At 45.9% G+C, this 27590-nt stretch overlaps 1 protein-coding gene across 3 annotated transcripts in view; it reads left to right on the top strand.

Annotated features, from left to right (window-relative positions):
* VWA3B (von Willebrand factor A domain containing 3B) overlaps positions 1-27590 on the top strand; it is a 139132-nt gene that overhangs the window by 6593 nt on the left and 104949 nt on the right. For all 3 annotated transcript variants that reach the window (XM_045005257.1, XM_045005261.1, XM_045005247.1), the window contains exons 2-8: positions 547-633; positions 1080-1307; positions 3260-3354; positions 8042-8292; positions 10104-10263; positions 17762-17931; positions 25463-25587. In XM_045005257.1, the coding sequence (XP_044861192.1) occupies positions 594-633; positions 1080-1307; positions 3260-3354; positions 8042-8292; positions 10104-10263; positions 17762-17931; positions 25463-25587 (1069 nt within the window). In that variant the 5' untranslated portion in view covers positions 547-593. The remainder of the gene's footprint in view (positions 1-546; positions 634-1079; positions 1308-3259; positions 3355-8041; positions 8293-10103; positions 10264-17761; positions 17932-25462; positions 25588-27590) is intronic.

The raw sequence follows: 27590 nt of genomic DNA, 5'->3' as shown, positions 1-27590 counted from the left end.
TCCGAGTCTTCATTTATTCACTCTAATTTAAGGTTTTGCATGCCGGTAATAAATGTTAACGTTTTTAGACGGTCTCTTTCTCTAAGTCTATAATATACAACTAAACTATTGTTGTATGCAAAGTAAATAAGGTTTTTAAAATCTTTAAGAGCTTCATTTAAAATTAAATTAAAATGCAGAGCCCCCCAGACAGGTGGCCAGGACCCAGGCAGTGTGAGTGCCACTGATAATCAGCTCTTGTACCACCTTTGGCATCCGTGCCATAGGTTGCCTACCCCTGTTCTATACCCACCTGTTGTGTCTTTTCCACATTTGGGCCCTGATACTGCAGTCTCACACATGCATAATGTTATCTTATGGGACTATTTGCATTATTAAAGTTATGCATGTATTTCTAAGACTGGCCTTCTAGATGGTAAATTCTTTGTGGTACAAGCTATTTTTTATTTTATACTTGTAATTGCCTAGAACAATAAGGTCCCAGTCGTGATCGGGCCTCTGAGCGGTACTATATTGAATAGTGTTTGTTTGGTTGTAATTCTTCAGGTTTTTAAGAGGAAAACAAAGAAGGACCCCAAATCAAGAAGTCCAGAATGACCGGAAATCTGTGTAAAAGAGTTGCCTGGAGTGACCGTGAGTATCTTAAAAAGTAGACATATTTTGCATGTATTCTTGGATGATTTACAATAGAAAGCTTTTGATGTGCATGTTATGATTGCCTATTATCTGTCCCAGTATTTGGGGTGAAGTCTCTTGTGGGTTCGAAGGGTTGCTTTCTGGCAGACTGGACGTAGCCTTCCCAATGCTTGGGTTTCAAAACAAAGAGCAATTTTTGGTGATAAACCCAATTTACTGAAGTGAATGTGCATGGAGGAGGGAGAGGGACATGATAGCTGGTAAACGCCTGGAATTGAAGGTGACTTTCCATAGTTAAGCACACTTTTTCAGTAGAATGAGAAAAAGGTAGAGAGATAAATATAAAAAGTGCCTTGCAAAAGAAATGGTGAGACAAGTGATGGCGGGAGGGAATAAACAATTTTTTGGTAAGTGTAAACATTCATGTTTTTTTCTCTTTATAGAGGTTACCTTTGATATGAAACACACAAGAGAGCAAGAAAACTTGGATTCCAACATTGCCCATGAGGGCAAGTCAAAAGAGAAGGAAAGGAGACCGAAAAGCACTCTGTGGGACTTGGATATACAGCCTCTCATCTCCTCCTCTCAGTGGCTTCAGCGTCACGGACTCAAGAGAAACAAACTGTCCCTCTCTCACATTTTATCCCAAATTGGATTTCAGCACAGGGAAGGTAGGAGGGAAGCCAGTGGTAAAAGGTAAAAGTTGACTTGGAATAGTCCAGAGCTCCATGCTCCTTTTTAGCAGCACAGTATATGGTGTGGAGCCTTTAAAATTGTTTCTTTTTTTGGTGCTGTCTTAGAAAAGAGAAAGGGAAGTCACATTCCGCATCTTCACCTTAGCTTGGGAACATATCCCACATGGCTGCTCATCTCTCGAGGAGGGAGACAGAGAGACAGACTATTCTTTTTAATCTGCACCATCATGTTCCTCACTTTAATCTTGATCTCAGTCTAGCTACATTTGTGAAATAACTTTAGATACTGAATTTTCCAGAATCAGTACATGCAAAACCTTTTCTCTGGAGTCCGAAAATGTAACTGCCATAAGAACCCTGTCCTTCGTGGACTGAAAACACAAAGATTCTCCCGAGCTCCTTGCCATAAATTATTATTGTGCTTCTAGTTGAACATTTTGCTAATTTTTAGACAGGTAATTCCATATCAGATTTAAACTCAGGCTGTTTTTCTTGCAAAGTCAAGCTCTGCAATATCAAAGCCAAATTATAATTTGCAGTTGTGCAGCAGTTGAAGGAGAGAGTTGGTGAGAAATAATAATTATAAATCATTTACATAATAATGCTTTACAGAGCACAGTAAGGCATTCCCTGACATGAAGAATTTACAGTTTAAGAAGCAGTAGTTGTAATGTATTAATAATTGTTTTATGCTGTTTAATTTAAGAACGCAGCTGGCTTGGAGCCATGGGGAATACTGTATTCTCCCCTGCCAGGAGCCTTACTTTCATTACTAGAAGGCTAGAGGTTGCACACTCACTCCTCTCTGGATTAAGGAGGTATACAATGCTTCTTATAGCATGGTTTTACCAGCAAAAAGACACTGGATTAGCAAAGGAACATGCTACATGAAATAGCTGCTCCGTGGCTGTTAAATATTCACATGCCCTGTGTTTTCCTGTCAGTGGAGTCCCAGCTATGCAGATCTGCCAAGAAACTTTTGTTGTCAAGGGAGCAGAGTACATGCTTTTCCTTCTTCAGGGTATGTCCACGCGGCAACTGAAGATGTGATTTACAGCTCGGGTAGGCATACCTGTGCTAGCTTTAATCTAGCTAGCATGATAAAAACGGCAGCATAAATTCAGTGGCACCAGCCTCACACAGGCTGTACAAGCCTCTCTAGGGACAAACTTGCATTGCTAGAACATGCTGAAGTTCCTGCTGCAGCATTTTCGCTGTTATTTTTAGTGCACTAGTTAGATTAAAGCTAGCGCTTCAGTTATGTTACCTGTACTGCAAATTGCATACCTTTCATTGCAGTGTAGACATGCCTTCAGCTGCATCCACTTTTGTTCCTTTCCATATATGTCATGGGAGGGCATCGTACATCCATGATTTTGTTTTTCTCTTTTGAGTGACAAATACTTGCATTTGCTTTTAAGATGTAAATGGAGAATACAAACGTTGAATTGCAGAAATCTAAAGTCACAAGAAGCTTGCTACCAGTAAGCAAGATGATAGATTTTTTTTTTATTCCCCATTAGATCTAACTAGACATGGTTCTAGGAGATGAGAATAATTTCTACAACTCAGCGTAAATGGAACCTTTTTAAAGCTCACTAACATCACATAGATAGTACAAATCCTCCCTCTCAGCTGCATGAACCTAAATTCGGACAGTAACTTTTTTTAGGATCTGTCCTGCAACATGTATCAATCACTTAATGGAAAAATTCCGCCTTTTATCCAAAGAACCTTACTGTCCCTTCTATAGAGGCGTTACTGAATTTGGTTTGTAGATTGCTGTAAAAATGTTATTTGGCTAACCAAAAGAAAAGAGTTTAATGAAAGTGCCACTTATCTTCTCTTCTGTTGCATATGACTTAGAAAAACAGTTCATAATGAAAATAGTCCCAATAACTTGCAACCGTTTATAATCTTGAATGTAGATTATGTGTCCACCTTGGGGAAATTTGTGGCTTCTCGGTATGCAGACGGTCTGTTTCCTCAATACTTGAGAGTACAAGACGGCAGAGTATATAATGTAAGTGCGACTGACTTGTGGTTCAATAGAGTAATAACTTTTCCCCTATTTAAAAGATAATATCAGTGTAACAAAATGATGTGACTGAAGTATCTCCTCTTCTAAAGAAATGCTGACAGGAAACTGATGTATTTCCAAAATGGGAACTTTATCTTTTGATGATTTTATTTCTACTGCGCCAAATGATTAATGATCTAGTACAGGGATCTCAAACCAGGGCCGCCCAGAGGATTCCGGGGGCCCGGGGTCTTCGGCGGCGGGGGGCCCTTCCGTTCCGGGACCCGCCGCCAAAGTGCCCTGAAGACCCGCGGCGGGAGCCCCCCGCCGCCGAATTACCGCTGAAGCGGGACCCGCCGCCGAAGCGCAGCCCGGTCTTCGGTGGTAATTTGGTGGCGGGGGGGGTCCCCGCCGCGGGCCTTCGGGGCACTTCGGAGGCGGGTCCCGGAACAGAAGGGGCCCCCCGCCGCCGAAGACCGGGCTGCGCTTCGACGGCGGCGGGTCCCGCTTCTCCCCCCCCCCCCGGCCTGGCCCCGGCCGCCGCTTCTCTCCCCCCCCGCCTGGCCCCGGCCGCCGCTTCTCTCCCCCCCCCCGCCTGGCCCGGGCCGCCCGCCCGCCCCTTCTCTCCCCCACTCCCCCCGCCTGGCCCCGGCCGCCGCTTCCCCCCCCCCTGCCTGGCCCCGGCCCCGGCCCCCGCTTCTCCCCCCCCCGCCTGGCCCCGGCCCCGGCTTCTCCCCGGCTTCTCCCCGGCCCCGGCCTCGGCCTCTTACCGAGTGCGTCGCCGGCAGGGCCTGAGCTCCGTCCCGCTCAGAGCCGCGTGGTGAGGGGGCGGGGCTGGGAGCTCCACGCCGAGCGGAGGCAGCTGCCCCGCCCCCTCCCCACGGCGCTCTGAGCGGGACGGGGCTCAGGCCCCGTTGGAGCTCCCAGCTCCGCCCCCTCACCACGGGGCTCGGATCGGGGCGGGGCTCAGGGGCTCAGCAGGAGTCTCGGCGCTTGATGCGCCGAGGCTCCAGGAGAGGGGCGGAGGCGGGAGCCTCCGCTCTTCTCTTGGGGGCCCCTGCGGAGCCCGGGGCCCGGGGCAAATTGCCCCCTTTGCCCCCCTCTCTGGGCGGCCCTGTCTCAAACTCAAATGACCATGAGGGCCACATGAGGATTAATACATTGGCCCGAGGGCCACATTACTGACACCACCCCCGTGCTGCCCTCAGCCCTGCCCCCACTCCACCCCTTCCCCGCCCCCATTCCAACCTCTTCCCCAAAATCCCAACTCCTCCCCCTCCCTGCCCACTGGGGGTGCAGGAGGGGTGTGGGGTGTGGCAGGGGCTCAGGGCAGGGAGTTGGGGTGGGGCAGGGGGTTGGGGTGCAGGAGGGGTGCGGCGGGGGCTCAGGGCAGTGGGTTGGGATGCAGGAGGGGTGAGGGGTGCGGCAGGGGGTTCAGGGCAGGGGGTCAGGTGCAGGGTGTGGCAGGCGGCTCAGAGAAGGGGGTTGGGGTGCAGCAGGGGGTTCAGGGCAGGGGGTCAGGTGCAGGGTGCAGCAGGCAGCTCAGGGCAGGGGGTCAGGGTGCAGGGTACGGCAGGGGGTCGGGGTGCGGCAGGGGGCTCAGGGCAGTGGTGCACAGGATCTGGTCCAATAAGTGAATCTAGCTGAACTGCTCGGTAATAGCGACCATAATGTAATTAAATGTAACATCCTTGTAGGGGGAAAAATACTAAAGAAACCCACCACAGTAGCATTTAACTTCCAAAAGGGGAACTACACAAAAATGAGGAAGCTAGTTAAATGGAAATTAAAAGGAACAGTCACAAGAGTGAAATGCCTGTAAGCCACATGGAAACTATTTAAAAACACCATAATAGATGCTCAAACTAAGTTTGTACTCCAAATAAAATAACAGTAAGAGGACCAAAACAAAAATGCCACTATGGCTAAACAGCAGAGTAAAAAGGGTGATTAGAAGCAAAAAGGCACCTTTCAAAAATTGGAAGTCAAATCCTAGGGTGGATTATAGAAAGGCACATAAACTCTGGCAAGCAAAGTGTAGAATTAGGCAGCCAAAATAGAATGTGAAAAGCAGCTAGGAAAAGACACAAAAAGAAAAGAGCAAAAATTTGTTTTAAGTACATCAGAAGCAGGAAGCCTGCCAAACAATCAGTGGGGACACTGGACAATTGAGATGCTAAAGGAGTACTCGAGGAAGGCAAGATCATTGCACAGAAGATGAATGAATTCTTTGCATTGGACTTCACTGCATAGGACATGAGAGAGATTCCAAAACCTGAGCCATTCTTTTTCGCTGACCAATCTGAGGAAATGCCCCAGACTGAGGTGACAATAAAGGAGGTTTTGGAACAAATTGATAAATTAAAGAGACATAAGCCACCAGGACCAGATGGTATTCACCCCGGAATTCTGAAGGACCTCAAATATGAAATTGCTGAACTCCTAACTGTGGTGTGTACCCTGTTGCTAAATCAGCTTCTGTACCAGATGACAGGAGGATGGCTAATGTGATGCTAGTTTTTAAAAGAAGGCTCTAGAGGTGATCCTGGCAATTACAGGGTGGTAAGCCTAACTTCAGTATCAGGCAGATTGGTTGAAAATATAGAAAAGAACAGAATTATCAGACACACAGAGGAACATGATTTTTTGGGGAAGTGTCAATATGGCTTTTGTAAAGGGAAATTATATCTTACCATCAGAGGGGTAGCTGTGTTAGTCTGGATCTGTAAAAAGCAACAAAGAGTCCTGTGGCACCTTATAGACTAACAGACGTATTGGAGCATAAGCTTTCATGGGTGAATACGTCTGACGAAGTGGGTATTCACCCACGAAAGCTCATGCTCCAATACGTCTGTTAGTCTATAAGGTGCCACAGGACTCTTCGTTGATTTTTATGTCTTACCAATCTGTCGACCCTCAAAGAATTCTAATGAATATGTAGACAAGGATGATCCAGTGGATATAGTGTACTTGGACTTTCAGAAAGCCTTTGACAAAGTCCCTCACCAAAGGCTCTTAAGCAGAGTAAGTAGTCATGGGCTAAGAGGGAAAGGTCCTCTCATGGATCAGTATTTGGTTAAAAGACAGCAAATAAAGGGTAGGAATAAACGGTCAGCTTTAACAATAAAAAGAGGTAAATAGTGGGTCCATCAAGGATCTGTACTGGAACCAGTACTGTTCAACATATTCATAATTTATCTGGAAAAGGGGGTAAACAGTTATGTGGCAAAGTTTTGCAGATGATACAAAATTACTCAAGATAGTTAAGGCCAAAGCTGACTGAGAGGAGCTACAAAGGGATCTCACAAAACTGGGTGACTGGGCAAGAAAATTGGCAGATGAAATTCAATGTGGATTCAAAGTAATACACATTGAAAAACATAATCCCAACTATAGTTAAAAAATTATGAAGCGTAAATTAGCTGTTACCACTCAAGAAAGAGATCTTGGAGTCATTATGGATAGTTCTCCCACAACATCTGCTCTTTATTTACCCCTTCACATAACAGAGGAACCAGGGTAACCCAACTAAATTAATAGGCAGCAGGTTTAAAACAAATAAAAGGAAGTACTTCTTCACAAGATGCACTGTCAACTTTTGGAACTTGTTGCCAGGGGATGTTATGAAGACCAAAAGTGTAACTGGGTTCAAAAAAGAATTAGATGAGTTCATGGAGGATAGGTCCATCAATGGCTATTAGCCAAGATGGTCAGGGATGCAGCCCCATGGTCTGTATATCCCTAAACCTCTGACTGCCAGAAGCTGGGATTTGATGACAGGGGATGGATCACTTGCTGATTGCCCTGTTCTGTTCATTCCCTCTGAAGCATCTGGTACTGCCTGTTGTTGGAAAACAAGGTATTGGGCTAGATGGATCATTGGTCTGATACTGTGTGGCCGTTCTTATGTACGTGAGTCAGGTAATACCTATAACTTTGCCTAGAACTCCGGAGTGAATGTCATAAGGTCCAGAGAAGGTCTTAGATATATTTCTCTTTCGTTTTATAATTATTTTTCTTTCCAGGGCTTTCCTTAATTTACTGATGGGGCTGAGGCTTATGGGATGTTAGTTGTTTTTTAATTTGCACCAAATACCTAAATACAAATATTTAGGCCCAATAGATACTGAATGTTGGGCATCCTGAACAAAAATACAAAAAAACATTTTTAATTTCCTTTCAGCTGCTGCTTAAGGACAAGATTGAGATTACACTGCCCCAGGAAAGAACTGTACATCCCCTTATTCCCCTGCACAGCATTTTAAGAGCAAGTCACAATCTTGCCCTAACTTAATAACTAGTTTCCAAGTGCCCCCAATATATCCATCCATCTGCTCTGCAGTCCTTTCCAACCCCCAAAGCCCCCATTTCTTTTAAGTCACTTACATTGCTCTGATCTTGTCACAAACAAGTCATGCAAACTAGTTGACACTGCCCTATGCTTGCTTAAATATTGTGGAATGCAATTAGGATAAAGTGCAATGGCTTTTCCATTATATGTGAGTGACTCAGAGGCATTTGTCAAGTATATTGCTGCTGAAATAGTGGACGAAAAATGGGTTGTTTCCATTGCTACCTTGGCTGGCATATCTGGCACTACAAATCAGTCATTGTAGCTTTGCTGGACTTGGGACTGCTTTGAGTTATTTGTTTCAATCTTCATTTTCATTCTCTCTTGTATTTAAAAAAGCTGACAGCCAAAAAAGAGCTAATTCTTCATTTTGTGGACTGTCTAACTGGAGCTATTGAGCTGTACAAGCAGAGAATGGAATGGGTAACCAGTGAAAGTCGGCAGATATTTGGAGTGATTCTGGAATCGTGCATCACCATTGTTCTGGACTTTGGCACTGTGTGTAGAACTGAATTTGACCTGTGCCGTGATGCGCTTTCTATGGTCCTCTCACAGCAAGTGGCCCAGCTTGCCAAGTTTAACCTCATTCGGTAAGGGAAACAATGTTTATTTTCTACTTTTTGTTAATGAGATGAAGAGAAGTACTGTGGACTATAGATCTGTATTCTGATGATATGCTTACTGCAGTAGCAATGGTCATTATTATTATTTGTATTATGGTATTATTATTATTTGTATTATGGTAGTGCCTAAAGGATCCTACCAAGTTCAGTGCCTCATTATGTTAGGCATCATACATCTGTACTGTTCCTACCATGAAACAATATACATTGGGAGAAAGGAAGTATTGCTATCTGCATTTTACAGGTGGGCCACTACGCCACAGAGAAATTAAGTGATTTGCCCAGTGTCACACACTAAATCACACAGTAGCATAGTTGAGAAATGAAACCAGATGTCTTGAGTCCCAGTCCAGTGCCTTAACAAAGAGACTGTATTCCTTTCCTAATATGAGTAAATTAATTCGTATTCAGTGACAAATAGGCCCAGGTTTTCAAATTCATGTGCAAGCCTTTATTTATGCAAGCATATAGATATTTACACACACAAAACAGGATTTACATTCATGTCAGGATGGGAGTTTGTGTGCATGCAAGTCATGTGTACGCAAAGGTTTGTGAGCAATTTAATGCATACTGTTTTGAAAACTGGCTTCAGAAAGTCTACTAAAAATTAAATTGTGACTCCTAAAGTCATTTTGCACCTGATTTATGCCACAGTTTTGATTCTGGTGCCCTGAGGTGCTTAATTCCCCACCTCTCAATACACTTGAGGTTTGAAAATCAGAAGTGAGCTTATGTGGCCTTTGAAAAACACACACACCATTTTTTTAAAGGTGATCTGCAAAGTTATATCAAAATTGAGGCACAGTAAAGTTAAGTATTTGCTGAATTTATCAGGTAGTGGAGGGGGATTTAGGACAAAAATACATTTTATCTTTTTTTTAAAAAAATTCTGTGACGGTACAGTACTACTCTCCCAGGTTTGCTAGAAATTCTCCGAATGATGCTTTCTGGAATGTCACAGAGACTAGAACCACCTGTTTTTTCTTTTTTTTTCTTCTTTTTTTTGTATACATGCACATGTGCGCATGCTTTGCACTTCTGTAGTGCCTTCAACGCAAAAACTTCAAAGCACTTTTTAAAAATACCGATGAACTCCACATCCCAACTTTCTGGTTTGGTAGGTAGGTAAGTATTTAATCCCATTTTACAGATGACATAGTTGCTAAAAATCACTCATTAGTCACAAAGGGTGACACAGCAAGTTAGGGGGTAAAGGGAGAAATAAAACCTAGGTTTTATGACACTCAGTCATGTGCTTTAAGTACTGGACCATGCTGTCTCCCCAGTTTTTAGAGAACATGGTCATTTGTTTTAGCTTGGCAACACTGTTAAAACTGATTATTTATTTCTTACTCTTGGAATATTTCTGTTCCCTCCCCACCACATCCCACCAGCCTGTATAGTCAGCTACTTCTCAGATAGGTCTTTTACATTGTTTCATGCATGTTTAAGGGGAACTATGCTCTAGAAATTGTTCTTAAAGCAGCTATATTTCTTTAGTTATCTTAATTCTGTTTTGGAAACAACTGCCCTAGAAACTAATTTTCCAACTTGTGGTGCCTTATGAGGGTTTTATTTTGCCTCTTTATCTTATTACTAATCTGGTTTTAGAAATGTGTATTTTAACTACTGTCCTATTAATGGAACCTCAACCTCAAGAGTTGGTGGTTTATTATTATTAAAGGTCTAATACAGGAGAAATATTTTGAGCTCTGCTGTTGTGTGTTGTCAGTGGCTCCTCATTACTCCTGAATAATCACTAATATTATTTTCAGCACTGCACAAGATCTTGTGAAGTGGCAACAGAAAGCCGTTCCTGTGTCTGAATATTCTGTAGAGTCTGCTGTTAAATGGCTCTGGAAGTTGGACCATATGCCAGACATCAGTTCTACCAGTTCCACCGAGGCTCTGTTGGAAGCCATAAGTGATGAGACAGTAAGTTTATACATCTCTTCTGAAGTCTCCAGTAAACCCAAGAATATCCAGTGGGAGAATTGGATTGCAAGTTTTATCCTAATGAATTGTGGAGGGCTAAAGAAAGAACTTGTGGCTATCTAGAAGGTATTTCTTTCCAGTACAGTTACAGCCCATATTAACAATACTGTATGTAAATGTATCAGGTTCTGAAAGCAGAAACTTATTTTGTTTTCCTGTGGAGCAATATGTTCTGAAGTCATGATGGGTAAGATAAATATTTTCCCTCCAGTGACTTCACCAGGGGAGGGATAACTCAGTGGCAGGGCCGGCTCTAGACACCAGCGGGCCAAGCACCCGCTTGGGGCGGCATCCTGGGGAGGGCGGCAGATGGCCCCGGTGGACCTCCCGCAGGCATGCCTGCGGGAGGTCCACCGGAGCCGCCGACCCGCAACCGCCAGAGCGCCGCCCCCGCCCCAGCAAATCCTAGCCGCGGCTGGGAGTTAAAAGGCTCTGGGCTCCCTGCCCCGGCGGGCAGCTCGGAGCCTTCTGATTCCCAGCCGCGGCTGGGAGTTAAAAGGCTCTGGGCTCCCTGCCGCGGCGGGCAGCTCGGAGCCTTCTGATTCCCAGCCGCGGCTGGGAGTTAAAAGGCTCTGGGCTGCCCGCCGCGGCGGGCAGCCCGGAGCCCTCTGATTCACAGTCGCGGCTGGGAGTTAAAAGGCTCTGGGCTCCCCGCAGCAGCGGGCAGCCCGGAGCCTTCTGATTCCGGCCGCGGCTGGGATTTAAAAGGCTCTGGGCTCCCCACAGCGGGGAGCCCAGAGCCCTTTAGACACACCTGCCGCCCTAAGGGCGCAGGGACTGCTCCCCCCCCCCCAGCCCAGGGCGGCAATTCAGTGCGCTGCTTGGGGCGGCAAAAACTCTAGAGCCGGCCCTGCTCAGTGGTTTGAGCATTGGCCTGCTAAAGCCAGGCTTGTGAGTTCAATCCTTGAGGGGGCCACTTAGAGATCTGGGGCAAAATCAGTACTTGGTCCTGTTAGTGAAGGCAGGGGCCTGGACTTGATGACCTTTCATGAAGGCAGGGGGCTGGACTCAATGACCTTTCAGGGTTCTTTCCAGTTCTATGAGATAGGTATATCTCTATATATTATTATTATTATTTTATGATTACTTTTCAAAATATTTTTAATGAAAATGTTAATATTAAATATTACTCAAGAAAAGGATGTCATTTTTATTCTGTATTGCTTACTGCAATTTGCAAGAAAATCCAAAAATATATGTGAAGACTGTTTTAACTTAGCACTAGCTGACTCCAGGAATTCTGTAAACTCTCCTGTGACATCCAAATTGTAGCCTCACCAGCTGGTTGAGCAACTCTCTTACAGTATAGTGCCCAAAGCACACCAAGTATTTTTGCAGTTAAATTCTGTTTATTTTTAATAGGGCCATATTACATTACTCATTAAAGGAAAGCCAAAGGATATAAAAATATATACCATAATTTTAGCCGGCCACTCCATTCCTTTGGCAGCAAAGACACATTGGGCCAAATTTATTGCTGGAGAAAATTGGTACAACTCATTTAAAGCTAAATTCAATAGTAAATTTGGCCCTCTGTGTTTGGACTGAGTTATCTGTTTACACAGGGGATGTGCAGAGGGCCAGTGCAAGGTTCCACTTAAGTCTTACTTGGAGAAGTTATTTTAAGTGGGATGTAAGATGGTGCTTAGGCCTCGTGGTTCTCTACCAGGGTGGATGAGTCTTGACCCCTGTGTAATTTGATATTAAAATTAAACTGGGTGAGGAGTTAATTTGTCCAAGGGTGACATTTTCTTATGTCTGATTTTTTAGCAATGTGACAATCACTGCTTTTTTGGGAAAACATTACCAGTTTGCAGTATTGTCTGGCTAAAAAAATCAGGCTTATCAGGCCTTGTAAGTCCAGGTCTGAAGAGAATGTTAAAAAATCCAGCCAACTGGTAGAGAACCTCACCCATATGCCTTATTATTATTTTTCAACACACTGGTGGGATACAGGGCTGCCCGGTGGGGAGGGGGCAAGTGGGGCAATTTGCCCCAGGCCCCGGGCTCCACAGGGGCCCCCACGAGAATGGCTGGGGCTCCCTCCCCGACCCCAGCCCGACCCCGCCTCCGCCTCTCTCCCGGAGCCTCAGCGCATCCAGGAGCATCTCTGAACAGCGCTGCAGCGTGGCTCCGGTGGGGCCTGAGCTCCTTCCCGCTCAGAGCCGCGTGGTAAGGGGGTGGGGCTGTGAGCTCCAGCGGGGCCTGAGCTCCCTCCACTTGGCCTGGAGTTCACAGCCCCACCCCCTTACCACACGGCTCTGAGCGGGGAGGAGCTCAGGCCCCGCCGGGGCCATGCTGCACCGCTGTTCAGGGATGCTCTTGGATGTGGTGCGCTGAGGCTCCAGGTGAGGGGGGAGCCAGGGGTAAGGGGCTGGAGGGGTTGGATAAGGGGCAGGGAGTCCTGGGGACAGTCAGGGGACAGGGAGGGGGCAGAGGTTGGGGGGGGCAGTCAGGGGACAGAGAACGGGGGGGTTGGATCGTGGGCATTCCGGGGGTCTGTCAGGACTCAGCAGGGGGGTGGATAGGGGTCGAGGCAGTCAGAGGACAGGGAACAGGGGTAGGGTCCCGGGGTGGTGGTTGGGGGGGATCTCTGGGGGATGGTGAGGGGACAAGGAGCAGGATGGGTCGGAGATTCTGAGGGGGTCGGGCAGTCGGGGGGGCAGGAAGTGGGTGGGGGTCGGATAGGGGGCAGGACCAGGCTGTTTGGGAGGCACAGCCTTCCCTACCCTAAAGCTCATTCAGCAGTTTGAGGCTTGCAGAAGAGCCAAGCTGTTAGCTTTTCCATTAGGGCTACCATCCCTTTCACTTCTCAAATGCCAAATTATAGTCTCTATTTAATTTCAGTGCCATAGGGAGATTCAGGTCAGGGGAGGGTAGCATCATTTAAAATTAGCCACTGGGGGAGGGATCACATGATAAGAGCAGTATCCTACACCACCTACCTCCTTCCCAACCCTACGAAAGGAGAGCCCCCACCCCTGCATTTCCTGAGACTTCAGAGGGGTTAATTCAGTGGTTCTCAAACTATTGTACTGGTGACCCCTTTCACATAGCAAACCTCTGAATGCGACCCCCCCTTATAAATTAAAAACACTTTTATATATATTTTACACTATTATAAATGCTGGAGGCAAAGCGGGGTTTGAGGTGGAGGCTGACAGCTCACAACCCCCAGTAATAACCTTGTGACCCCCTGAGGGGTCCCGACCCCCAGTTTAAGAACCCTTGGGTTAATTTAATTTTAGCACCCTGTGTCCATTCACATGCATGTGCTATTTTGAGCATTTCAGTTTTCACAACATAGGCTCATCTCAGGTTCCGGAACAAGCTCAAATGCTCAGTTCGTGGAGTATGTATATAAGCTATACTAAAGACAAACCCACAGTAACCATCTCCAGTTTGAGGGACCCCATGAAGCCAGTCTCTAGGAAACAGATAAATGCATGGAGGTTAAGTTATTAATGGCTATTAGCCAGGATGGGTAACCTAGCTGGATAGCTAGCCTCTGTTTGTCAGAGGGTGGAGATGGATGGCAGGAGAGAGATCACTTGATCATTACCTGTTAGGTTCACTCCCTCTGGGGCACTTGGCATTGGTCATTGTCGGTAGACAGGATACCTGGCTAGATGGACCTTTGGTTTGACCCCAGTATGGCTGTTCTTATGTTCTAACCTAAATGAACCCAAAGTTATGGAGACAGATATGAGTCAAGGAAGCCAGCAGAGTATCAGAAATCTGGAAAAATCTCTGACTCGATGGGCTCACGCGTTTGGTCACAAGCTGAGGTGGTTCAAAAGTTTTGGATTTTTTTTAAGCAGAATTTTTTTATTGTTTCTTTAAACAATCAAACACAGAAAACAGCAAATATTTGGCCACACGCTTCTGAAACCCCAAACCATATTCAGGTTTTGGCAGACTAATTTCAGCTTTTCAATTTAAAAAAACCACAACAAATTTTGAAGGAAAGCAGACATTGTCCATGATTTTTTTTTCTGCTTTTTAAAAACCCCTAGTTTTCGATCCAAAAAAGTTTTGACGGAAAATATTTGTCCAACCCTTTTAATGAGCTTTAGTGCCTTTTAGCACTAGCTGATGCTGAGAACCAGTGATACCTTGTAAAGAAGTTTTCTCAAAACAGCCGAGATGCAGAAGGTTTACTTTTCCCAGGGCCGCCCGTGGGAGCGGGGGAGCAAGTGGGGCAATTTTCCCTGGGCCCCACAGGGGCCCCCACGAGAATATAGTATTGTATAGTATTGCAATTGTTTTTATGGAAGGGGCCCCCAAAATTGTGTTGACCCAGGGCCCCTGAATCCTCTGGGCAGCCCTGGTGGGATAGTGCACCATCCAGGAGAGTCCTTTTGGCTGTTGGTCATCATGGACCAGAGTTTAATTACAACTATTACCTTATCAATGAAAATTCATTTAGTGTATGTTCAGTGTAGTGTAAACTAGTGAAGTCCCCACTTCGCTCCAGGCAAAAGCCACACCTTCGTTGTAGAGTCATAAAGTGACTCAATCCTGGAGGCTGTTAACAAAAAAATAATTCCACATTAAACTTACAGTAGCTAAACTGTTTCCCCAGATTTGGCTGCTCCTGTGGTTTCTTTACTTCGCCTAAACCTTCATCAGGGCCAGATTAATCTTTTGTGGGCCCTCATGGTGGGGTTGGTCCCCAGAGTAGGGTTGCCACATTTCTAATGGCACAAAACTGAACACCCCTACCCTGCCCCTTCGCGAGGCCCTGCCCCCCGCTCGCTCCATCCCCACTCCCTCTGTCGCTCACTCTCCCCCACCCTTATTCACTTCCACCGGGCTGGGAGCAGGGGATTGGAGTGCGGGAGAGGGGTGAGGGCTCCGGCTGGGAGTGTGAGCTCTGGGGTGGGGTCAGAAATGAGGTGTTCAGGGTGTGGGAGAGGGCTCCGGGCTGGGGGTGTGGGCTCTGGGGTGGGGCCGGGGATGAAGGGTTTCGGGAGGCTTAGGGCTGGGACAGGGGGTTGGGGTGTGTGTGTGCAGAGTGTGGGCTGTGGGAAGGGAGTTTGGGTGCACAAGAGGGCTCCAGGTTGGGGCAGGAGGTTCAGGGTGCGGGGTTCCTGTGGTGCTTAATGCGGCTCCCAGGAAGTGGCCGCCAGGTCCCAGTGGCCCCTAGACACATGAGTGGCCAGTGAGACTCTGTGCGCTGCCCTCATGCCTGCAGGTGCTTCCCCTGCAGCTCCCATTGGTCATGGTTCCCGGCCAATGGGAGCTGCGGAGCCAGCATTGGGGTGGGAACAGCACATGGAGCCTCCCTGGCCACCCATGCGTCTAGGGGCTGCAGGGACCTGGCGGACCCTTTTGGGAGCCGCATGCAGATAGGGCAGGCAGGGAGCTTGCCTTAGCCTCCGCCCCTGATGCACTGCCAACCAGACTTTTAATGGGCCGGTTGGCAGTGCCTACTGGAGTCACCAGGGTCCCTTTTCGACTGGGCATTCTGGTCAAAAACCGGATGTTTGGCAACCCTACCCCAGAGCGAGACAGGGGCAAAAGCATAGCTGGGTGGGGTGGGCGTGTTGGTCCCTGAGTGAGGCAGAGGTCGGAGGCAAGAGCACAGCAGGATGGGGTGGAGGGTTGGTCCCCAGAGTGAGGCAGGGGCCAGGGGCAAGCCGAGCGGGGCAGAGTGGACAGGATCCCCCTGGTTTGGCATGGCGCCAGTACCTACTTCTCTCCACCAGAGCTGGGTTCTTGGGAGCCAGTTCTCTTTCTTGCCAGCCGAGCTGCAGCTCCTCCAGGCAGAAGCAGCTGCTTTTCCCGCCCTCCTGGCAGGGAGGCTGATTGCGGTTTCTCCTGCACCCAGACTGCTGACCAGACACTGCCAGGTCTGCTTTTCGACCGGACTTTCCAGTCAAAAACCGGACAGCAGGCAACAGAGCCCCATAACTTTAAATGTGGGAGGGCATAGCCTTTTTTCCTGCCTTAAGGGTGAGTGACGGGCAGGAGGGGGTGGAGAGGAATGAGTGGCAGGTGGGGCCTGGGGGAAGGGGCTGAGCGGGGCAGGGCTGTGGGGCGGAGCACAGGTGGGACCAAGCGGGGAGGGGCAGAGCGTAGGCAAGACCTTGGGATGGAGCGTGGGGGGTGGGGCCATGGTCCAGGCACCAGTGGCCCCCCCAACTTCTAGGGAGCTTCCAGTGCTTCTGCTTGGTAACCATAATTGGCACCTTCTGCATGTGGCCTGGCACAATGGTGCCATTGTAAACCTGGTACTGTCCTTCATCTCAGGCATAGCTACTCCCTGGGGCTCCTTTCCTCAGGACCTACGTGTCTCAAATCCTAGGTCACTCTCCCAGAGGGCTAGTCCTCCCTCCCTTACACTCAGGGTGGAATCTAATGAATCACACCTTCCTCAGTGAGTCAGCAGTATTTAACCTGCAGTTCCCATACCTACTAACTGTGTGGGATAGCTGGAGAATCCTGCCTCCTCTGTGCATGCAGTAAAAGTCGGGGTAAAAATGCCCATGTGTTGGTCTATTAGCTCATCAGGGATTCAGGGGACTGAGATGAAGACCCATTAAGGTTGTGTCTATACTTTGAGCTGTGGCTGTAATTCCTAGTTCAAGAGACATACCTGTGCTAGTTCTGATGGAGCTAGCATGCTAAAAATAGTGTAACCGTGGTAGTACAAGTGGTGAGACAGGCTTGCCACCCAACTACATAGATGCTAGGTATCTACTTTGGGCGAGGTCCAAGATGCTAGGTATCTACTTTGGGCGGCTAGCCTCCTGTTGCTTTGCTGCTGAGGCTACACTCTATTTTTAGCACGCTAACTCAACCAGAGCTAGCACGGGTATGTCTCTTTGAACTGGGAATTACAGCCCCCGCTCAAAGTGTATACATACCTTTTAGAAGGCAAAAAATGAAACACTTACTGGGTCTAATGGAGGATTGAATCTGCTTTACTGTAGGCCTGTACCTCACAGCAGAATGAAGGCACGGACGTGGTTCCTTAATACTTCTCAGGCTCAACCAGTTTTATCTTCTCTTATTTTCCTCAGTGGGTGCTCCAGAGATCCCTACTGTGTATGTGGAGAGTGGCTTCTTTTAAAAGTGATCATTTATTAATACTTACACAGTGCCTGAGGTACTGCAGTTATTACCATATTCTGTCTCAGATACTAGGCTATAATAGCTATGGGACTGATTCTCCTGTCACTTCAACGAGTTTTATGTCAGTGTGACTCCACTGACTCCAGTGGAGTTACCTCTGATTTACACCAATATAAGTGAGAAGAAGAACCCAGCCTCTGTTAGCCTTGTGACCCTCGTAATGAGTCAACTCTACTGATTTTTCTTTCCTCATGTCAGCATAATGCATTGCTAGAATAAATCCAAAGCAGCTATATGCAAAATAAGGCGTCCTATTCTTGTTTTCTGTTTAATAATATGCATAATATATCTACCATAGGTTGAAGCTGTTTATTACTTTACTGTGGGTGATTTTCCAAAGGACATGAAGCAGCTACTCTTGCAGAAGGTTTCTAACAGCCCATACCCAATCCACACAGTATCTTTTAATGCAAAGAAGGAAGAAACCATTCTTTTCCTAAAGGAGCTGAGCCAACTGACCTCTGGAAGGTATGGGGAATACTACTACTACTGCTACATGATTTCAGTACTTTTGAAGGACTATACAGATAGAAACATGTGAATCCTTACAACATACCTGGGAGATAAGTGAGTATTACTCCCATTTTACTGATGATAAACCTGAGACAAAGAGGTTAAGTAATTTTCTTAAGGTCACAGAGGAAATCGTTGTAAGAGCTGGGATTAAAACTCAAGAGTTCCTGTGCTCAGACCAAACTTCCCTCCATACACGTGCTCACGGTCTCTCTTTAAGTCAATTTACTATGTAAATGAGAAACAATCTGTCCGCTCCACCTATTCTTGGCTCTGCAGAAAAAAAAAAGTGCAAGAAAAAGAGATGGACACAAAAATATGCTGAAACAGATGATTGATTTATATACTGTATTGCAGTAACACCTGTGGGCAACAATAAGGAATTCAGAACCCTGTTGTATTAGGTATTGTACAAACCCACAGTAAAAAGACAGCCTCTGTCCCAGATAATTCACAGTTAAAGTTGTGACAAGACTCGGCAGGTGGATGAGACAATGAAATGGGTGGAGTGGGGTTGGAAGAGGAGGTAACCATAAAGCAAACATCTTACTGACTTAATTACAATCTATAGCTTTATGCAGAGGCTGCAGTGGTTATAGTTAGCAGTCATGCTAGAGATGTGTTGGAAAACTAATACGGCAAAATACAAAATGTCCAATAAGTTCTTGGAATGTACCAGGGACAATTTCTTGTTTCACAAGGTGGAGGAAGTAACCAGGAGGACAGCCGTTGTAAACTTGATTCCAACTAAAAGGGAGGAATTGGTTGCTAATCTGAAGGTTAAAGACAATTTGGGTGAAAGCACTCATGAAATGATCGATTTCATGATTTTAAGAAAAGGAAGAAGTGAGAGCAGCAGGATAAGGACAATAGACTTTTTTTAAAAAGCAGACTTCAACAAACTCTGGGAATTGGTAGGTAAGGTCCTATGGGAAGAAAATCTAAGGGGAAAAGTCGTGTTCAGGAGAACTCGCAGCAATGCTTAAATTATAGGAGAAAAGTTGTGTGCCCCTGAATGTCAAGTGGCTTGCTTTCATTTAAACCGTAGTGAGCAGTAAGGGGGCTGTAAGACAGAAGTGAGGTATCCCCTAAAAGTAAGGGGTCCCATTCCCCCAAGCTACCCTGTAATTCAAGCACTGGCTGGCAGTTTCTCAAAGAGACAATATTAAAGGTGCATCAGCAAACTATCCTGTTGCAAAAGAAACATAGGAAAAATAGTAAGATGCCAAAATCGCTCCCTGAGGAGCTCTTGAATAACCTGAAAATCAAAAAGGAATCCTCAAAAAGTGGAAATGTGGACAAATAGCTATGGATGAGTACAAAAGAAGAGCACAGGCATGTAGGGACAAAATCACAAAGGCTAAAGCACAAAATGAGCAGAACATTGGCCAGTCATAATAACGTTTGTGTCCCATCCTGAAAATGTCCGACCCACGAGGTTATACAGTGTTTGCTTTCTCCAGCCATTGCAACCTTGGCTTGACCTTGTCCCCATTGCCTCATCTGTAATGTGTTGTTTTGGATTTCTTCATCCAAGGTGAACCCACATGCGGTACATCACAACAACATAAATAGGTACCATGCCTCTTGGAACAACATGAGGTATCTGGGGCTTTCCAGACTCCCCCACCCTTCCTTATCAGTATCTGAGGATGAGTGACATGTTACTTTAAGATGGAACCTGCCAGGGTAGGTTCCAACATACCTATGGACTGGATGCTATACACTGTTAATGCTTTACTTAGTCCTGTGGCCACTGGTATTGCTGGTACTATAGGAAAGATCCATGTCTCATGAAGCATGCACTTTTTCTCAACATAGTAGATCCTTGAGTAGCACCTTATTTGTCAACAACCCAGGCACTTCCCCACCTTGAATTTCCTTTAGTCCTACCTGTAGCTCCTGTATTAGGAAGCTGCCATACCACAAACAGGTAATCACCTTTGATACATTAAGATGGTTCATGATTTTTTGCATTTCATTGAGTGCTGCTTCCACTTCCCTAAACAACTGTCCTGTTGTTCTAGCATCCTGAAACCCTTTAAATCCTGCACTATATCCTCATTCTGTTGTTTAGTTAACTTTTTAACAGGCTTCGTAATCGAACTCATTTTCTGATTTTCTTCCCACAATACTCTGATATGTATATGATTCCATGCTGATGTTTCCAATGCCTCAACTCCTTGTACTATTCCTGTATCTCTTTTATCTCTTCCTCCCTGACTCTTTCCCTCCCCAGGCTACCAAATTTCCTCCAATTCCACCCCATCCATTGATTGCCTGAAATTTTGCACCACATTTACTACCATTTGCATATAGAAGCATGCACATTTTGCATGACAGAGCTGCTGTGGGAATGTAAAATTGGTTAAATTCAATACTATGGGTATCATTTGGTACTGTACATTATTATACATAATCTGATATTCACAATTTATCATTAGTCCATTGTCAGGTCCTGCTTCCATTTCTGGGCATGGTTCATCGTGCTTCAATTCTGGAATAGGAAGCATTGTTACACCAGTATGTTCAGAAGCAGTGGTGGTCCTCTGCCAGTTCTTAGTCACATTCAGAGAGAACCTCAAAGCCTCAGTCACTTTCCTGGCATGGTAGGTGGACTCCTGGGCAGAAGTTCATTTGATGATCTGCTAGAGTAACTGTAATATTTCCTGCATGTGTTAACTGCATGCTATAACTGGTTAGGTTAGTCATTACCATCCCATTTAAACACATGGCCCCCTTTGGGTTCCCCAGTCCAAGTCCCTGCTTCTGAGAGTTGCTTGTGCTGCAGGATCTTCGACCTTGACTGCAGTTCAGTCTGTACCAGAGCTTTGTAGGCTTTCCTGCATGATTACCTGGAAACCATAAGGCTAGGGTGGCTTTCTCCCCCTTGTGCACTGTCACCACCTTGTTCCTCTGCTGTATCACGAATACCACGGACCCCAATGCAGTGCATAATATACCTCCCATGGTGATCAATACCTGAAAAAGAAAACAATTACTGTCACTTCCTTTTTTTATATCAATAGATTCCTTCTGTCCTTCCCTCTGTATGGTTTCATCTGCATAGCATACAACCAGTGGTTCACCACTCCTTTTTCATCCTTTTCCCGGACCAGCAGTATGGATGGACTAGCCTTGTCCATTACATAGCAGGGACTCTCCCAACTGGCTTTTGGAAATGGCCTTTTATTTGAGACATACTGCATGAGGAACTGATCTCCCACTTCATATGCCTTGCCAGAGGCTTGGTCATCAATTATCTTTTCTTTTCTTTTTGTCGGGCCTCTCCTAGGCTTCTTGCAACCATCTTGTGTACCTCTTGTATGTGCCGTACCAATTCCTTGAGCTGCTGCTCTGTTACACTGGGGTAATGAATATCTCATCTCCCTTCTAGTCATAGTCTCAAAAGGGGTAACCCACATAGCCTTCGCCATGCTTCCCCTTATGACCTTTAAAACAAGGTGTAGCTTAACATCCCAGTCTTTCCCTGAGCCGCTTACCATCTCTTCAGCGTTGTTTTTAATCTGTCAGGTTGGCTTGTTCCATAGTCCTGAACTCTGTGGGTGACATGGTATATGGAATTTCTGATCATGTTGTAGTATCTCACAAACCTTCCTATCACCTTTCCCATGAATGCTGGACCATTATCACTATCCATAGCCTTAGGAAGACCCCACCTAGAGAATACTTGCTCTGTTAGCACCTGAGCTGTGGTGATGGCTGTACAGTGTTGAGTCAGAATAGCTTCTGTACGCCTAGTAAAAGCATCTACAATTACAAAAAAGCATTTATTCTCTCTAGCAATTGTAGTTGTTGGCCTCCATTGCATAGTAAACATTCGCTTTTTAGTGCTAAGTTAATTTAAATGTCCACCTGCTCTGTGTCTATTCTCATGAACTCCTCACTTAATCCAACCAGGACCTCCTCTGATTTTCAAGCCGTAAGTAGTCCATCCCTGTCTTTTTAGTTCCCATTCATATAATACACCAGTTCCCCCACCTAATAATTTTAAGGTGTCTTGTATTTCCTCATTTTCCTTTTGTAGCGCCTGTAGATCAAAATCTTTTTTCTCTCTGATTCATGGCCCTGGTTGTCACTGCTTCTACCCCAGCGGTGGCTGTCTCTCCTGGCCATATAAATCCACTTCTGGCTGCTTCCTTTACTGCCCTATCCGCTTCATCATTCCATCTTTTAATTTTTCCACTCTTGGCTTGTGCCTTATCCTTCATTACCCAGACCTCCATCAATCCCTTGTCTTGTGTCACCTGATCCAATCACTTTCACAAGCCTGCATGCTTAATGCTCCTGCCATCACTCTTCTTCCATTCATTTTTTTTTATCGAATGGAAGAAAAGCAGTAAATGCATTACACACAAAACTCAAATCAGACACCAGCACTCCCCATCTTCACACCTCTTATAGCCTGAACCAGTGCAGCAATATCATTATATTGAGCTGAGGGAGTTTGTCTTGAAAAGAGGTCTTGTTGGTACTCTTCTGCATAAATCAAGGCTAAACCAGTAACTGGCTTTCCTGCCACATAGTAGGAGGATGTAAATGGGGAGTAATCCCCAATGTCATCAGGACCCAGAGCAGCAGCAGTCTTTGCTAGAAAAATCCCAGTCAGATTGTTTCCTGTTTCAGGGCTTGGAACACACTCATCACATTCTCCTGTGATTGTAAGCCTTTCGAGGGGCGGGGGCGGGGGGGGAGCTGGATTATGCAGTTGGTCTCCCTCTGTGTTGTCCCCCAAGAGTGGGGGACATTCTAGTGCTGGACTTCCCTGTCCTTAATCTTTCCTATTGCTAAAAATACTAGAGGGGCATGAACTGAACACACACTAATCTTGCTTCCACTCATAATATAACAAAATTTTGGAGAGGCCAACAATAATTCATAGCTCATATGGATTTTTCAAGAATAAATTGTACCAAACCAACCTAATTTCCTTCTTTGATAGGGTTACTGGCCTAGTGGATATGGGGGAAGCAGCAAACATGATATAGCTTGATTTTAGGAAGGCTTTTGACTCAGTCCCACCTGGCATTCTCCTAAGCAAACTAGGGAAATGTGTTCTGATGAAATTACTATAAAGTGGGTGAAAATCTGGTTGGAAGACCAGACTCAAAGAATAGTTATCAGTGGTTGGCTGTCAAACTGGGAGGAAATATCTAGAGGAGTGACAAAGGGGTCTGTCATGGGTCCAGTACTATTCAGTATTTTAATTAGTGACTTGGATAATGGAGAGGAGAGTGTGCTTACAATATTTTTGGAAGACACCAGGCTGGAAGGGGTTTTTAGCACCTTGGAAGACAGGATTAGAATTCAAAACAACCTTGATAAAGTGGAGAAATGGTCTGAAATCAACAAGATAAAACCCATTAAAGACAAATGCAAAGTACTACACTTAGAAAGGAAAAATCAAATGCGGAGCTACAAAATGGGGAATAATTGGCTAGGTAGTAGTACTACAGAAAAGGATCTGGGGATTATAGTGGATCGCAAATTGCATATGAGCCAACAATATGATGCAGTTGCAAAAAAGGCTAATATTCTGGGGTTTATTAACAGGAGTGTCATATGTAAGATATGGGAGGGAAGTAATTGTCCCACTCTGTTCAGCACTGGTGAGTCCTCAGCTGTGTCTGGTTCCGGGCATTGCACTTCAAGAAAGATGTGGACAAACTGGAGAGAGTCCAGAGGAGATTAACAAAAATGATAAAAGGTTTAGAAAACCTGACTTGTGAGAAAAGGTTAAAAAAATGGGCATGTTTAGTCTTGAGGAAAGAAGACTGAGGAGGGACCTGATAACGGTCTTCAAATATGTTAAGGCTGTTTAAAGAGGACAGTGATCAATTGTTCTCCATGTCCCTTGAAGGTAGGGCAAGAAGTAATCAGCTTAATCAGCAGCAAAGGAGATTGAGGTTAGATACTAGGAAAAACTTTCTAACTGTAAAGATAGTCAAGTTTTGGACTAGGCTTCTGAAGAAGGTTGTGGAGTCCCCATCACTGGACATTTTTAAGAACAGGTTGGACAAACACCTGTCAGGGATTGTCTAGGTATACGTGGTCCTGCCTCAGTGCAGAGGGCTGGCCAGATGACTTGTAACACGCAAAAGGAAGTGTCAGAACTGCTGCAATGTTACCTAATTTAAGGCAGGTCTTGGGACAAGAAGAAGCAAAGGTGATGTTATCCATCAGCCCTTATAGAGGGGAGCTTCCGCACTGTATCATGCCTTCCCAGTGTCTGCTTTGTCCCTGCTGGACACATGGGAGGGGGGCAACCTGCCACATCCTTCTGGGGAGCAGTTAGGTGACCAGCTCCACAGGGAGAAGAGGCAGGTATCAGCCTTCAGACACTGGGCAGGGTTTCTCCCCCAGCTGACTGTGGTTGAATGTATTCCCTTGGGGCGGAGAAGGTGGAAGGAGGGCCCATTGGGTGGGCAATGGCAGTGACATGCAGATTGGCTGTGTCCTGAACAGTGGCCATAGGTTTGCGGGGAGAAGGGTGATGGTGTGTGTGTGGGGGGGAGGAGGGTGGAAACTAAGGAGTTGTATATATTTATATTAAGTTAATTTAGTTGTTGTTGTTTATCTATTTCTGTTTGTCTGTCTTGGTTTTTTTTTTTTTTGGTTGTAACCTCTTAGGGGCAAGGTCTGCTCTGTTTTGGTACAGCCTGATTTGGGCTTCTAGGCACAACCATAATCCAAATAAATAATAATAATAATGTTGGGCATCGTGGCAGTCCCTCCTCAGGAATGCCATGTTGTAGAGGCTCTGCAGAGCTATGGTATGGGCAGAACCATTCTATGTGCTATGATCCCTCCTGAGCCCTAAATAATTCTGCAGAAGTCTAGCGTGAATGTTGATGCTCAGTGGACCAGCAATAACACCTTGCAGCTGGGTAGCTGTGCACAGATGCAGTGCAGGCAGCTGGGTAGCTGGCTGTGCAACCAGAAGGGAGCCTGGAGGAAAGTGTAGGCCAAGCTTTTCCATAGCTCTAGTCAGGAATCCATGGGATCCACATGGTTAGTGCCTTTGTTTCTTGTACATTCCTGTTTTGGAAAGGCCTGTTCTTTCCCTTTCCATGAGGCCTGCATTAATCAGATGTTACGTCTCAAGTACCATGGAAATAAACCCTCAGTGTGTTTGGATGATTGAGCTCTGCCTGTCTCCCTGGCTTGTATATCAGTAGTTCAATAAAGGGACTTGTGGGGCTCTGAACTTGCAGGATGCCCTGATTAAAAAAGACTCCAGGGTCCAGGTAAGGAAATGATTCTGAACATTTATGCTAGTGTCTTCATATTGACACTTCTGAAGTACCCCAATTTCTGGCCTCTTCACCGTATGAGTATACAGTAACAGAAATCAATGAGTTCTACAGAAGGGCAACAAGGATGCTCAGAGGTACATAATGAAGGGATAAACTAGGGATGTATTTACATAATTTACTTAGAGATGAAAACCCTTTTTATATTACAGATTCCATGCGTTTGCTGAGAGAACTGACTACATAGATATCATTGGACCTATACCAAAGAGTGAGGAGGATGGAGAAAGTCTAGCCACCCAGAATTCAAGAAAATTGAAAGGAAAGGTGCCTTTAGGTAAAAATAATACAAACATGTTCTTTCTTAAAACCTTCAGAATAACAGTGTAATTTAGGAAATGTAGCCAAGTGTTAATAAACATAAGCATGAGCAGTGCTCCCACTTCACCATCTGGGAAAGGGGGCAGGACAAATGGCTGGCCTCTGGGTGGGAAAGGGTGGATACTATGTACGTGGTCAGAGGGGGAAGGAAGAAGGGAGACATGGACAGAGCTTTGTGTGTATGAGAGAGATACACAGAAAAGAACAAGATTGTTTTGTTTGGAAAGAGGGAAGGGTGTTGCTGTATATATGCTAGGGGTGTGGTGGGAGCATTTCAGTAAATGTTGCATATCTGAAATTGTTTCTATGCCACCGTTTCTAAAGATGAATGATGAGTAGCTTTAATCACCTAAAAGTGCAGTAATCTCTTTGAAATGCATTGTGTGGTATGTCATTGCTATTATGGACTAGAATTTACAAGTTAAAAAGGAAGACAATTAGCCTTGTGCAATTACTAAGCATTATAGCCATGGTTATGACATCACTGACAACCAATCAGAAAACTCCAGTTGTGTCTAGATTCTAAATCCTTTCAGAGCCGAAAATATATTGCCGTGATTACTCTTTTCTTCCATGTCTGATGTCTCTTGTTTCACGGTGCCTTCTTGAATGATGCAGAGGGCAATAATAATAAAAATGCTGATTAGCCTCTAATGTGTTTTGTTTCTTGCATATGTGGAATAAACTACAAAAGAAAATAATTGGAAACTGAGGCCATGTCTACACCAGCGAGCTTACAGCGGCACAGCTGTACTGATGCAGCTGTGCTGCTGTAAGATCGCTTGTGTAGCCGCTCAGTGTCGATGGGAGAGAACTCTCCTGTCGACATAATAAAACCACCTCCATGTATGGCAGTAGCTATATTGGTAGGAGAAATTGTACCGCCTGGCCACACCTCCGCCTAGGAGCCAGGGGATATAACACCGCTTCTCCCACACCCTAACTGCCTCCCAGAGCCTGCACCCCCAGCCAGAATCCTCACGCTGTCCCATACCCCAAGCCCCGCCTCAGTTTGGAGCCCCCTCCTGCACCCTGAACCCCTCATTTCTGGCCCCACCCTGGAGCCTTCACCCCCAGCCAGAGCCCATACTCCCTTCCACACCCCAATCCCCTGCGTCAACCTGGAGCCCCCTCCAACACCCGGAACTCCTCATTTCTGGCCCCACCCTGGAGCCCGCACCCCCAGCTAGAGCCCTCACCTCCTCCTGCACCCGAGGCCCCTGCCCCAGCCCAGTGAAAGTGAGTGAGTGAGGGTGTGGGAGGGGGGATGGAGTGAGTAGGGGCGGAGCCTCAGAGAAAGGATGGGGCAGGATGGGGCCTTGGGGAAGGGGTGGGACAGGGAGTGGGGCAAGGGTGTTCAGTTTCGTGCAATTAGAAAGATGGAAACCCTGTCCAAATCCCACTTCCTATGCTATGGAGAGAATCCCCATGGAGCCCTGCTCCATGGTAGTGCATCGGCTGCAGAATTCACCTGCATAGCATCCCACTGGCCTTCCCCCAGTGGAAAGGAGATCAGGATTTGCAGGCAAATACATCTCCAGTGCTACCGTGTGTACCTAATTTTTGAAGTGCTGCCTTTAAACAGCAGCACTTTAAAGAATGCTACTGTATTCTACTGCCGCGCAGTGGCGGAGGCAGGGTTCTGCAGGAAGAAGTTAAATTCCCCATCTTGGCTTGTATGCAAAATAAGTCTGAGCAACTTAAAATGTCTAATTTTCTTGCATTTGTCTGTTCTCCCTTTGTAAAGCCTGGTCTGAGTCAAATGATCACAGAATTAATTAATATTCCAGTCTCTTCTGCAAATTAATTTTCTTCCCTTTTTTTTTCTTCTGTTTCTTAGACTTTTAGAAATGTTGGTGCTGGTTTGCCAGTTTTTGTTTAGTTTTGCTGGTGGCTGTAAGCTAGTTTGGTATCTTGGTTGGGAAATCAGGTGGGGTTGGAGTAGTTTTTGAAGCAGGC

This window comes from Mauremys mutica, chromosome 1, assembly GCF_020497125.1.
Source record: "Mauremys mutica isolate MM-2020 ecotype Southern chromosome 1, ASM2049712v1, whole genome shotgun sequence".
Lineage (NCBI taxonomy): Eukaryota > Metazoa > Chordata > Testudines > Geoemydidae > Mauremys > Mauremys mutica.
This window is presented reverse-complemented; position numbering and strand designations above follow the sequence as displayed.